Here is a 13,501-nt window from a genome sequence, read left to right as displayed (position 1 = left end):
AAAATCCTCTTTCCGGTTACGGAAAACTCCGAAAAGGAACTGTAAATATAAATTTGACACTAATTTAAAAAACGGACAAAGTATAAATTTTTCCTCCAAACATATAATTTTCCTTTGTTTGTTCGGAATGGCTGTCATGGGTTACTACATTTTTCGTGCTGATTGTCAGTGCTTGTTTTCAGTAGATCCACCTACGAGATTTCGCGATTACAAGCATGGCGGAGCAGACGAATAATTTGGCTCGTTTACACATAGATCTACGTTTACATGTCAAATATTTAATGAAAACCAACTTTATTAGATATATCCAAGCGCACATTTGGTACTCTTATCATTGTAAACAATATTGGAGACTATTGCAAGGAGCCACGGAACTTATTACAGGTTATTCATAATTTTTTTTTTTTTTGCATCATTACGACTTACGTATCACAGGTGCTAAATTGGGTCATGAAGTTGAATACATATGGGTCCATTTCAGATAAATGGAAAAAATAACGTCCGTCACAATGCGAAAAATCAGAATGAGAATTTTACATGAATTTTCATGTTTTTAGGTAAAATAATTATTCGACTTTCAATATATAACTGAGAAAAGATAGTTTGTCCATTGTTTTTAATAATTTTAGCAATAATATAAGACCCTGTAATTGTGACGGGTGTTATATTGACATCATTTCCTTTATGCATTTTGACATTTCTACTGATTTTTTTAAAGCAATTATTGAATTTATGAAAGAATCCAGGTCATTTTACTTGTAAACATATTTGTATTAAATGTAGATCTAGCACTTTTAATTTACCTTATATCATCTTTTTTCTACCAAGTGACGGTTGGTACTATTTTTTACTGAATTTTATGTTTCTGGCATGTTATCACTCACTAAATTGACACAACCAACAATCCTATTCCACAAGTGTATGCACAACTTCAAAGTACATAATTAAAGCATCATTTGATTAACTCTACACGGATGTTACCTTTGACAGTTTGACTTGTACAAGTTTGAGCGGACGTTGCATTTGACATTCTGTTTATCAATGCACTGCATGTACTCTATGTAGTCACTTTATATCAATGAAAAAAAAATTGAATGGTACTACTATATATATTAAAGCAAAATGTACATAGTTTATCTTAAGCTTTCTATATATGCACCCGTTGGTTATTAATCCTCCTCCTCCAAGTGCTAGTTGGCTTTGTAACACATTATTAAGGCGAGTGGTGTGATGCATACATGCTCATATTAACCAGGCTCTACTTAAGAATGTAACCTGGGGGTTCCAACTAGTGTAGTTTAAAAAAAGAGAACTAAAAGAAAGTAATTCGACACAAAAATCAATTTATTTTACTTTCTTCAAAACTTTTCACAAATGACATTCTTCCATGGAAGGTCATTGTGCAAGTTGAGAATTTCTTCTCATAGTTTAAACATCGAAATGGGTAGGTTTATCAACATTCTAAGAAAGGACCGATTATGCACAAAATGCGTATCTATTTACCATTGAAAATGAAATACATTTTCTTCATAACATGTGAAAAAATGATAACGAAAAAAAATTTAGTTGTATTATCAAAAATATCCAAAATTGTCCACTTTAGATAATAAACAAAAACTATTATGGCTACTCATCATTGTTGTAATTCTCTCGCGTTTGTCTATTTTTACTCTGAATTAGAAATGAAGTATTCTATTCTATGCAAGGGATTGGTTGGGGAAGGATAATAATATTTTTGCTATTTGGGGCCCCTTCAACCCCCACTCCCTTCAATAAAATGTTCTAGATCTGCCAATGTCAAAAGTATTAGGCCTAAATTTTAAGTTTGATTATCAGACATCAGCTGCTCCCATTCTTCTATGTCCTTGAGATTATTATAAATATCACTAGTGTTTTTTTTTCATATTCTTTTTGTAGGTGCTGGCTGAGAATGAAGAGGAAAAGGAAATTATCTCTTGATGAATTTGACACCTTGAAAACATTGAAGGATATCACAAACCATTTACCAAAAGGTATCTAGAGAAGCTCAGTCTTATCTTATAAGTGCCATGATTTGAAATGGTGTGCTGTTTGGTAAATGAACTTAAGAATATCACTAATGAGTCAGATAGAAACAGTACTCATCAAACTTGGTTTTCGTGTTCATGATAATTAGGCTAGTACACTAAAGCATTCAAAAGGTAACACTTGATTGTTAATTTTCAGGCACAAAAAATAGATATGATGTTTTATTTTCTAAGCTGTCATCTCAATTTGTATGTAGCCTATACATTTTCTTACAGAAACAGGTCACTAAACATTGTATATTTATACTATTTATAAAATGTGAGCAATGGTCTTGTTTAACTTATGTGAGACAATTTAGAAGCTGTTAAGCACTGTGCATGCAGATTTATACATGTATTGACAAATATTATTTAATTCAGTTATAAATCAGAGAAATTCATTTGATCATTTGGATCAGGTGAGCTAAAATTGATATTGCAGTTATTAGTTGTATGATGTAAATTTTCTGAATTATGAATTTCTAGAAAAAGAAGTGGAGGATGCAAGAAATTTCAAGGCCCCAGCAACAGCCAGATGGAGAGACACAACAAAGTCTAGTAAGTTAAATAACTTATATTTAAAGACAGGTCAATTAAGGATGAATGCTACACCAGAGAATTTACCTTTATAGAAGTCTAAAGCTAGAAAAGAGACTATAATTGTCATACATGTATCTTTCAATGAATTTAGTAAAACACAATACTAATAAGTGGGTTATAAGCCTAAGCTATATGTATGCGAAGTTCACTAATTATCAAGGGTTGTAATTTTTAAAAAATTAATTTCATTTAACAGACCGAAATCATCGTAAAGTTAAAGGCAAGAGGTATGTAGATAAGACCAGTAGAACAACGGTAGTAGATGACTTGAGGATGAACTGTTGCCCACTCCATTGTATGGAACATTTGTCCTTTGATCTGGTGTATGACCTACGGACATCATTTTGGAACGAAGTTGTGACGGCCCAGAACTTGAAGATTCAAGAGCATCGACGTCAAGTTTCCAAGGAGAAATGTGTATTAAGTGGTCATCTAGTGTGCACAGAATGCTGGCGAATTGTTCATGGAGTGTCTAGGTCAAGGCAAGTAATGCATATTTTGTTTCAATATTTTCATTTTTGATTGAAGTTTGCCCTTAGTCTGCCCATAGCCTGTTAACTTTTCACGTTTTCAACTTTGTAGAAAATATTTTTTAAAAGATAGGAAGGACAGTGGCATGGAAAAGTTATGATATATTAATTTTTCTCATAACCCCCCCCCTCCCAAGGTGAGCTGGTGTGCTACTAAACATGCTAAAGGAAAATATAATTTTACATGGGGATATGTAGGGAAATGTTTAAAAAACTTTTCAATATTACAAGGGCCATGATTTGACCATGCAGAAAACAGCACAAAGATCACAACATTTTGGGTTATGCTGCCAATGAAATTAATTATTCATCAATAGAATAAAATAATCCAAGTCTCCAGGACCCCAGTAATACATTATAAAACAAAGTTTATATTTTTTAATTCTCTCATTTCTGGAGTGACCTTAAAGGTTAAATAATATCTCATGGGAGTAAAGGAAAGGGGGGGGGGGTATTGCTTTTTATATAAGTAATGTTAATAAATTTTACCTTATATACAGGTACATAGGATATAAATCTGCCATTTCACCACCAATAGATGCAAGGACTGGCATGGTTTATGGCCACAAGAGGAGTGCTGAAGCTACCAACTTCCTAAACAATCTGGCAACAAAGCAAGGAGAGAAACAGCCTGATAAACCATGCATCATGCTGCCCACATGTTTATCCCAGAAAAATGCATATGAAGAATATGTCAAGGAACACGATAAACCATTCTGCTATAGACATTTCCAGAGGGTTTGGAAAGAGAGATATCCAGAGATGAAGGCATCTGAGGTATTTATATTGTTCAGTTCTAAACTTTACAAACCTTGAGAATAGTGGTATTCATGTATATGCACCTCTCCTTCCAAAAATGAGAAATAGAGTTTTCTTGTCAGAGCTATGTTGGATTTTCACCAAATATACCGGTAGTACAAATGTAAAGTAAAGTTAATCTTCATTGCAATTGTAACAAGTTCTAATTGTAAAGGGGACCATTATATATGTTCCCCAAACATCCCCCTTTTAAAATTGGTGTCATTGAGCTTCTACACAATCATTTTACATACAGTTTTTGTATTTTTGACATTTTAGTGTTATCTAATCAAAATGAAGCAAGAATAATAAGATTAATGATAATAAGAAACACTAAAAACAAAATGTTTCCAAACTTAGCTTGGGGAACACGATAATTGCTGCAGTTTAAAAAGAGCTACATTCTCATGTGATTGAAAATTGATAGTGTTTTTTTAATACTCTGAAGCAAGTGCGTAATACAAGTATGTTATCCTTTTTTTTTTTAGAGAACCACATTCACGGAATGTAAAGAATGTGCCATGATAAAGCAGTTGAAAACCCAAAAGCTCACCAAAGAACAGCTTGTTGTTCTTGAGAAGCAGAAAAAAGCTCACTTGCTAGTTGCCCGGTATGTGTAAATTATCATAAATCAGGTAAATTCTATTTAAAGAATAACTATCTAGATTTATCCATGCATGCTACAATTTTTATCTTGGACACTATTATAGAAATATGTCAATGGTTGTGACTTGAAAGCAAGTTTCACCACTTTGCCAAATGAAGATACAAGAGATTAATCAACTGACCCTAACAAAGATTGATGATTGAATTGCAGGAATTTTAATTGATTTGATCCCAGGCTCTGAGGTTGAATGTCCAGTAGGGTGGTCTGCTAATGGAGCTATCTGGGCAATGATGATCGGTTGAGTTGATTGATTTTATATTATTTTCACTCATATGGAGACGTCACCATTGCCGGTGAAGGGCTGCAAAATGTAGGCCTATGCTCAGCACTGATTGATGCTGTCTGATTGTCACATTTCTCCCTCCTTAAATGTGTTCACACCTTGAAGACATCAACCCAGGATCTTTGTGTAGTTATATCTATCCCTAATCTTGGCACACTCTTTTTTCACTTATTAGGTATCTGTTCTGAATTGGGTATCAATTTTCAGTTTTTGATTTCAGTATTTATTTTCATTTATTGTTTACAGAATTGCAAGGGAAAAGTACTACAAACATGCTAAGAAAGCAGTGGAAAACAAGAAGAAATATATCTCGATCATCATCGACAATATGGACCAGTCGAAGACAAATCTGCCACGTTTTCCAACCTACCATAAGGTTAGTTTTAAACTTCACAAACTACAGATATCTCGTATTTACTTTGGACTAGCCACTGTAAAAAGCTGATGGTGGGAAACATATAACAGTGGATGCCATATAAAATCCTAGAAAATTATTTGAATATGGAAAATACATGCTCTTAGGTCACATGAAATGAAACTTCAAAAGGTCTGACCAAAGTGCATGATTCGTACTATGTTGGAGATCTGTTTGCCATTAGGTATATCTGCATTTAAAGGTGTCACATTTTTTACTTCTTTTCCACCAAATGGTAAAGTTCAGCTAAAATTGACTTATCATCCAAAAGTGATAAAGAAAAAATAATAAAATGCTATAAATTCATTCCTTGCCTCATTATTTAGTTTTTTAAATTCTGAATTCAAGCATAATAACAAACACTTGCAGTTGTGTTAGAAAGGAAAGAATTCTGCCTCATTACATTGCACAGCCTTGAATTCAGCTTCTAAAAACAATAGTAAATGGAGCAAACATATCAGAGTTTTTTAAGGTCTTGATTTCAGGGGCCAGGGCCTTTCGGATTGGGAAAAAGAGTGACATTTGCTTGAAATTGGGAAAAAATGTTTCATGTACAAAGAAATGGGGAAAAATTCAATTCAAAGTGCTTTAACGTGGGTCAGTCCTCATGTGACTTCTCAATATTGATGGTTAAAAGTGGAAAAACTATTAATTTCCACTCAATATAGTTTAATCTAATCAATAACCGTAGAAAATGTTGCCACCTTTTTAAATATGTCGGACATACAAAAACAGGAGTATATATCAACATAAAAAATCACACATTTTAGTTAAACAGAATGGTGAAAATTAATAGAAACTTGTTGAAAGGAAAAAATTTAAATGTCAATAGTGTAAGAAAACTGATAATTCATAGATATATAAAAATTTATTGTGGATATTAGGGAAATCGTGACATAGACATGCAGTAGAAGAAATTCCAGCATAGGAGTTATTGCCCTCGACAACATTTTAAACATTACCTATAAATAATTGATTATCTATGGAAAAATTTGGTAAACTTTTTCAGTATCAAAAGTTTACCAATTTTTTTTATCTTATTCAGTGAATAAAATTCCTCTGAAAGATATATTTCAATCACGCACAAAATTTAATTAGATAAAGATTTTGCAAAAACTTATGACATCACATGAGGATTGATCAACCTTAAGGTATAATTCGGCTCCTTCTGACTTTCAATTTGGTCAAAGTTTACCGCATTCAAATAAGCAGAGGCCAAAAAATTAGGTTTACTTAAGAATTCTGAAGCAAAAATTGTAATCTGGGGGAGTGTGAAGATTTATAAATGATTAGGCTACCCTGCTGGATTTGGTTTCATTGTTTAGGAATTTCAAAGCAAAAATGGGAAAAATACCTGCCTTTTAGCATTGGGAATGGGACCTTATTTCAGACCCCTACAGACCCTAAAAAATGCCTGCATATCCTTGTATAAAGTGCTTGGTTAGTCAATTTAAGAAATACATTGTTTAATTTTTCACAGGGAGATGCAAATTTGACACGACTACACCACCATGTCACTGGCGTACTAGCGCATGGGCAAAAGAAGTCCTATATATTTACATGGACAGACAAATTTGGGATGGACTGTAACATCACCATCAATTGTCTCCTTGAGGTCCTGAATGATATTTCAGAGGTACAGTACAGAATGTACATTATACATATATTATTAGCTCACCTGAGCTCTAAGCTCAATTGAGTTTTTCTGATCGCTTGTTCATTCATTGTCTGCCATTCTTTCATAGCAGGGTTATGATTAGTCATTTTGATATGCTAGCATTGACATGTAGTGCAGATTCGAGTTAATTCAGGTCATGGGCCCAGGTTTAGTATGGGGCATATTTATACATTATATAGAACCATTGATGATGAATGATACTTGTTGAACTGTAGAAACAAGATAAAAAAAACCTTTGACTTTTAGAGGTCAAGTTCATCCATGAAAATCAATGTTAGATTTACCATTTTATGATCTGATACTCCTTTAACTACAACTTCAGAGTGGTGTTTCCTTCATTAAAATACTCCCTGATTTAAATTTAAAATTACAAAATTAGATTGCCATTTCCAGTTGTTCAATATATTCACTTTCAATTTTCAGGAAAATTCCCTCCCACCTACTTTATACATACAAGCAGACAATTCTGCAAAGGATAATAAGAATTTCATCTTAATGGGGTTCCTGGCCAATTTGGTGCAGAGGAAAATTTTCAAGAAGGTAAGCATATTTGTTTAATGGGTATACTGGAATCGGGTTGTCCGTCTGTCTGTCCGTTTGTCCATCCGTCTGTAGACGCAATGGTTTTCGGGCTCTAAAGCATTATCCTTTTCACCTACCGTCACCATATCATATATATGGACTACCCATGGGATGAAGATGTTCCCTATCGATTTTGGGGTCAAAAGGTCAAAGGTCAAGCACACTGGACATCGAAGTAGCAATATGGTTTCCGGGCTCTAAAGCGTTATCCTTTCCACCTACAGTCACCATATCATACATATGGACTACCCATGGGATGAAGATGTTCCATATCGATTTTGGGGTCAAGAGGTCAAAGGTCAAGCGCACTGGACATTGAAGTAGCAATATGGTTTTCGGGCTCTAAAGCATTATCCTTTACACCTACAGTCACCATATCAGACATATGGATTACCCATGGGATGAAGATGTTCCCTATTGATTTTGGGGTCAAAAGGTCAAAGGTCAAGTGCACTGGACATTGAAGTAGCAATATGGTTTCCGGGCTCTAAAGCGTTATCCTTTCCACCTACAGTCACCATATCATACATATAAACTACCCATGGGATGAAGATGTTCCCTATCGATTTTGGGGTCAAAAGGTTAAAGGTCATGCGCACTGGATATGTATCAAAATAAGAGAATGAAAATCTTCTGGTTGTAAGCATAAATTCAGTATGAGGAGGCGGGTATTTGCTGTATCCATGTTCTACTGTACATTGTAAAAGTGTAATATTCAGATAACTTTATGCTGGATTTAGAAGTCCATTGAACAGATATGTCTGTTATTCGATGGCTATTAAGGTCTATAAGCCTCTTATTGTAGGGTTTATTTCAAACTTCTTTTTATGTTGAACATATCAATCACTCCTAAATCTGTGTTAAATTTTCAGATTAAGCTGTCTTTCCTAATGGTTGGTCATACACATGAGGATGTGGACCAGATGTTTTCAAGACTGTCCGTCCACTTATCTGGGAAGTCCATCCCTACACTTCCTGTGCTCCAGAGTCTGATGAAGGATGCATATCATCCTATACCGATGATTATGCATCTGAATGGGCTCTGGGACTACAGGAAGTTGGGAATGGCATCCCCAGTCTCGCTTACTGGCCACAGCAGTCCACACATATTTAGATTTAAGGAGGACCATGGGAAAGTTCTGATGGGGTATAAGGAATGGCCTTATAAAGCTGCTGAATACAAAACAGTAGACATAACCCAACTGGCTGAAGCGTATAACCTGGACCCGGAACAACTTCATTTAGTAGCAGAGAAGGGGTCCAGGGCTTTTGACTTGATGATGACAGACCTTAGAAAATGGCAGGCAGGAGGGAAGTTAAGCGACGAACACATCAGTTGGTGGAAGGAACATTTAAGGTCGGAAAAGATCATGAACATCCCCTGTACCCCCAAGGCTTCTTCTTTCAATCCTTATCAAGTTCCTCCAGAAGATGGAGATTTCTATTCAACAATGACAGTTTTGGGCCAGCATGTCTCCAACCTTTCAAAGGAATCTGTTGTAAGTGAACTGTTAACTGGTTATAAGAATAATCATATACAATATTACGCTTGACTTAATATGATTTTAGGTCGTGAATCAGAGTAAACTCGTCACTTAAACTATTAAATTGATTATTGTCTATATTATATTATGTAAAGTCTTTCATCAGTATGGCCATTTTCGGAAGCATATAAGTATTGTTTTATACTGTTGGTGATTATTAGAATTAAGCTTAGATATGCAGAACAAGAATGTTGACATTAACTTGTAACTGATTTTCAGGTGGCTAATAAGGCCTGTGGGCCTCTTGTTTTGATTTGTTTGTCTTCATCTTACTGGCACTATAAATTTGAGTTAAGGACTCTCTTTTAGGAATCTAAACAGAGTTTTACAGTTTATAAATGCTTTTAACAAAAAAGTTTGTTGAGAGAAGACATTCTGATTCAAATATAGAGTAAATTAGTAACTTAGCCAACAGAATAATGACATGGAGTAAATTCAGTGGTTGTGATGAAAGCCTAGCTATTAAAGATCATTTTGCAATTATATATCAGATAACAGGCATTATATTTTGGAATGTGTAGATATATTGTTTCTGTTTTAATCATTGGTGTCATGAATATAGATATGAGGTATATATATTATTACTACAGTAACTTAATCCGAAGAGTCGGATCAGGTCGAGTTGACAGGCGCGGATCATCAGATCACACGAGAAGCGAAGCGTCGAGTTTGATCTGATGATCCGCGCCTGTCAACGAGACGTGATCCAACTCTTCGGATCAAGTTATTGTAATAATGATAAATTTATTATATACTCACTTCTGCATTTTAAATCCACATTTATAAGATGATAAATGTAATCCAAATTATCAAAAACACAGACATACCATGAAATTATGTTTTGTGTACGTAGTTTTGTTTTGTGACGCGGTCAATATTTTCCACAAATAACGTTGCGTTGATGCATTGTGACGGAATCAGAAAACCACAGCGTGGTGATCCGGAAAACCGGATCACACGCTGTGAAATCCACAGTATCAACGAACGATACATTGATGGGTATATAATAAAGCAAAGTATTACAGTATTCTTATAGTCGTCACACAATTACATACACATAGAATGAAACATGCATTCATATATATGCACATAATTCTGGGAGGGGATATACATGTATTAAATGTATACATAACAGTTTGATTCCATGCTATATTTCTTCCTTATTTGCAGGTCAGAGTTGTGAAAAGAAAAACCAGATAGGGTGCCAGTGTTACCAAGATGGGCGAAAAGGACAAACATAATTTCTGTCTTCTAATTAAGATATTTGTGATATATTTTGTATTTGATACACATATATTATGCTTTGGCATTGGCATTTTGAAGCAAAGGGAAATTAACATTAGACATTGCTTAGTCATTTGAAATTAAATGTGATTTTCATTATTGTTATTACACACTGATAAATTCCTTTCTATAACTATTTAACATTTTTGTTCATTTACCTCTTTAGTTTTCTATAGATTAGATATAATATTATCTGTCCGTGCTTTTTTCTCTGTACTTGCAGATATTTATTTTATATATGGTATGTTGCTTTGCCATAACAAGTTACAGATAAAGTTTGATATTCGTCTTGGTCCGTTGATTTATTTCACATAGTTATGGCCCTTGGACTTAGAAAAATAGCATGAATTATCCGTTTTCCAGACTTGTTTTGGCTGTGCTTGTAGATATTCATTTGATATTTGGTACATTCCTTTGCCATCATATCAAGTTACAGATCGAGTTCGAATTTCATCTCAGTCCCTTGTTTTTTCATTAAGCTATGGCTCTTGGACTTAGAAAAATAGCATGAATTGTTTGTTTACATCAAAGTTTCTTATCTCTGTAGATAAGAGTAGTACACTCATTAAAACTTTTAGCAAAGTAATACAACAATATAGCAACATTATTCATGATCACCTACATGTCACAGTTTATTGACTTGGTTAAAGATTTAAACCTAATTATAATTTTCTCCTTTTTTCCTGGTCTAGTCTCTACTGGAATAGTAGTTGATTTTCAACCATTCCTATCCTGGTTCCCCAATTTTCCATTTTACCATAACTTACATAATGAACTTTGAATGTTGTGGTACATATTTTGAAAATATGAGAGTACATGTATTCATACAGGAGTTTTAATTGTCAGAAAAAGGGAGCACACAAATTTTTAATGTATTTCTTTGTACTGTAAATATTTTGATAACTGTACATATAATGATTGAATTGTAGATATGTTAATAATTTTGACATGTATATTAGTGCTTTCCAAAGCTATATTGTTATTTATATGATTTATTTTCTAAACCAATTCATATGATGGTGTTTTGAAGCTGAAATGTAATGAACCATTTTTTAACTCTTTCAGCAACAACACTTGCTATTTTCAATTGATATTTCTTGTTATGAAAATAGATAGATTAAATACATGTCTCTTCGTTGGAATAATGAATGTGTAGGATTTGTATATTATTTCAGGACTGAGGTCAAAGTGATTATTTCTAAGCTCTTTAATTATTTCATGACAACATTCCCTTTTTGTCAAACATTGTGATTTGAAAATTTTACAAGTCCATCTAGTCACTAAATATAGTTTCTAAGTTAACAGCATTTGCTACAAACCATTGCTGTTGTAAAAAAAATTATGAAGGTGAAAACTACACATTATTATTTTTATAATTGATATGAATACGGTATGGAATGTAACCTATCCCCATGATTTCTCATTGTAATTGAAATCCAAAAATTTGGGAGAAATTTATATAGTTATATTAGGGGAGGGGTAATAAATTTCAACTTTTAAACATCATAGAAAATTTACAAGTCTCTTCATAATTTTCTTCAGGAATTTCAGTAAACTAAGCCATAAAATAAACAAACATACGCAGCCATTTCTTATCAAGTGTCCTTATTAGTCAATGAGACATTTTAGAAACTTTGCATGAATTGATAACTATTAAAAAATGTATATATGCTACAGATGATGTAAACCACTGGGTTAGCATATGTATGCATTCATGTAATAAATTGAAAGTTTTATAAATTCAACTGCCTTATATTGTTGTATTTTCAGTAATTTGTCTGATGCAATACATTATGTGGTTCATGATTACTATATAGAAAACAGACGAGGTTCAATTGGATTAATGTACCATATGCTGAAATTATAATAAATCAATGAGTCTGGAAAGGTATCTTATGTGCATCACACTGTATAACAAAAGGATAATGAGCAATTTTGAAGGATTTCTAAAATCAACATGAATATTTATTGTTAAACAATGATGAAAGTGAAGTATATGACTGGTAAATGATTAGAAGCTGACCGTTTTGCACTCGAACTTTTTTGAAGAGTTACCTACCCTTTGCTAAAGTAAAAAATTAATTTTCTGAAAATTTATGTGGTAAATGTTTACTTTTATTTCATATTTTCATAAAGAGAAGGTAAATGTAACTTTCTACCAAGAGATTAGTATGAAAATATGATTTGTTTGAATGATATTTTATTAAAACATGCTCTTCCCATAGACTTTGATGTAAAACTCTTGGTGAAATAAACCGAGCAGTAAACAAAATACTTGAAATTTCTATGGGGAGTATTTTTATTTGATAATTAAGCCCTTCAAAATGATACCATGATCACAAAAAGTCCACCATCCATTTACTAAATATGAAATTGGTCATTATACATTGAATAACTTAAGTTTTAACTCAGGACACACTCATGCGATTAAGTAATTGTTATACTTATTACTCAATTTAACTTAAAAGACTTATAGCAAAGCCTAGTTATGCATCTATGAAGAACTCGTTAGTAGCATATCTAGTGCTATAGAAAAGTTATATGTATCTAGTAACCCCAGCCTGTAATCTTGGTGTATTGTTAAATGCATCACTTGAATCTGATGAAGTTGAAAGATGATATAGAAAGATGATATGGAGAGGTATTTTGGGAAACAATATTATGTGTATATGTAAGTGGATCTTAAAAATGGGATCCCCCCCCCCTTCTTTTTTTTGACAGCTTTTGAAAAAAAGTCAGCATTAACCGGTCATCAAACCCTCATCCCCATTTTTAGGGTGGAAAAGGTCCAAATTTGGGTTGCAACTCCCTTTGCAGATTTTCTGGGTCCACCCATGTTAAGACAAACTTACCTCAGTAAGTATATAAACACACATAAAAACAACCTTTTTTAAAGAAAAATTTTCATGATGAGAGTTTGAGCCGTACTTGTTCTTGGATTAAAACATCCAGGGTCGGGCATGTCTAGGGCCAGAATGTCTGTAAACCGTGTATTCGCATACTGTCAAAGTCTTTACAATGCTTGAGGTAACACTATGCAACAGGTTAAAAAAGGACATTGAAATGATGAGGTGA

At 33.5% G+C, this 13,501-nt stretch overlaps 2 protein-coding genes across 2 annotated transcripts; both read left to right on the top strand.

Annotated features, from left to right (window-relative positions):
- The first annotated feature begins 199 nt into the window (after window positions 1–199).
- LOC125678425 (uncharacterized) lies at window positions 200–3,263 on the top strand. Its single transcript, XM_048916868.2, has 3 exons — window positions 200–2,012; window positions 2,532–2,603; window positions 2,842–3,263. Exons 1-3 carry the CDS (start codon window positions 1,931–1,933, stop codon window positions 3,165–3,167), a joined length of 480 nt encoding a protein of 159 aa, XP_048772825.1. The 5' UTR covers window positions 200–1,930; the 3' UTR covers window positions 3,168–3,263.
- Window positions 3,264–3,727: 464 nt separating this feature from the next.
- On the top strand, window positions 3,728–12,171 carry LOC130053260 (uncharacterized). Its single transcript, XM_056160168.1, has 7 exons — window positions 3,728–3,952; window positions 4,462–4,583; window positions 5,170–5,299; window positions 6,819–6,974; window positions 7,440–7,556; window positions 8,471–9,097; window positions 10,313–12,171. The coding sequence occupies exons 1-7, from the start codon at window positions 3,728–3,730 to the stop codon at window positions 10,340–10,342; spliced, it is 1,407 nt and encodes a 468-aa protein (XP_056016143.1). The 3' UTR covers window positions 10,343–12,171.
- Window positions 12,172–13,501: the final 1,330 nt, after the last annotated feature.

Source organism: Ostrea edulis, chromosome 1 (genome assembly GCF_947568905.1).
Source record: "Ostrea edulis chromosome 1, xbOstEdul1.1, whole genome shotgun sequence".
NCBI lineage: Eukaryota > Metazoa > Mollusca > Bivalvia > Ostreida > Ostreidae > Ostrea > Ostrea edulis.
This window is presented reverse-complemented; position numbering and strand designations above follow the sequence as displayed.

Bases quoted from the DNA above. Each gene is read 5' to 3' on its own strand.
- LOC125678425 (XM_048916868.2), top strand. From the start codon at position 1,931: ATGAAGAGGAAAAGGAAATTATCTCTTGATGAATTTGACACCTTGAAA. The intron at 2,013-2,531 runs GTATCTAGAGAA...ATGAATTTCTAG, and splicing joins CACAAACCATTTACCAAAAG to AAAAAGAAGTGGAGGATGCA. The intron at 2,604-2,841 runs GTAAGTTAAATA...TTCATTTAACAG, and splicing joins GAGAGACACAACAAAGTCTA to ACCGAAATCATCGTAAAGTT.
- LOC130053260 (XM_056160168.1), top strand. From the start codon at position 3,728: ATGGTTTATGGCCACAAGAGGAGTGCTGAAGCTACCAACTTCCTAAAC. The intron at 4,584-5,169 runs GTATGTGTAAAT...TATTGTTTACAG, and splicing joins GCTCACTTGCTAGTTGCCCG to AATTGCAAGGGAAAAGTACT. The intron at 9,098-10,312 runs GTAAGTGAACTG...CCTTATTTGCAG, and splicing joins ACCTTTCAAAGGAATCTGTT to GTCAGAGTTGTGAAAAGAAA.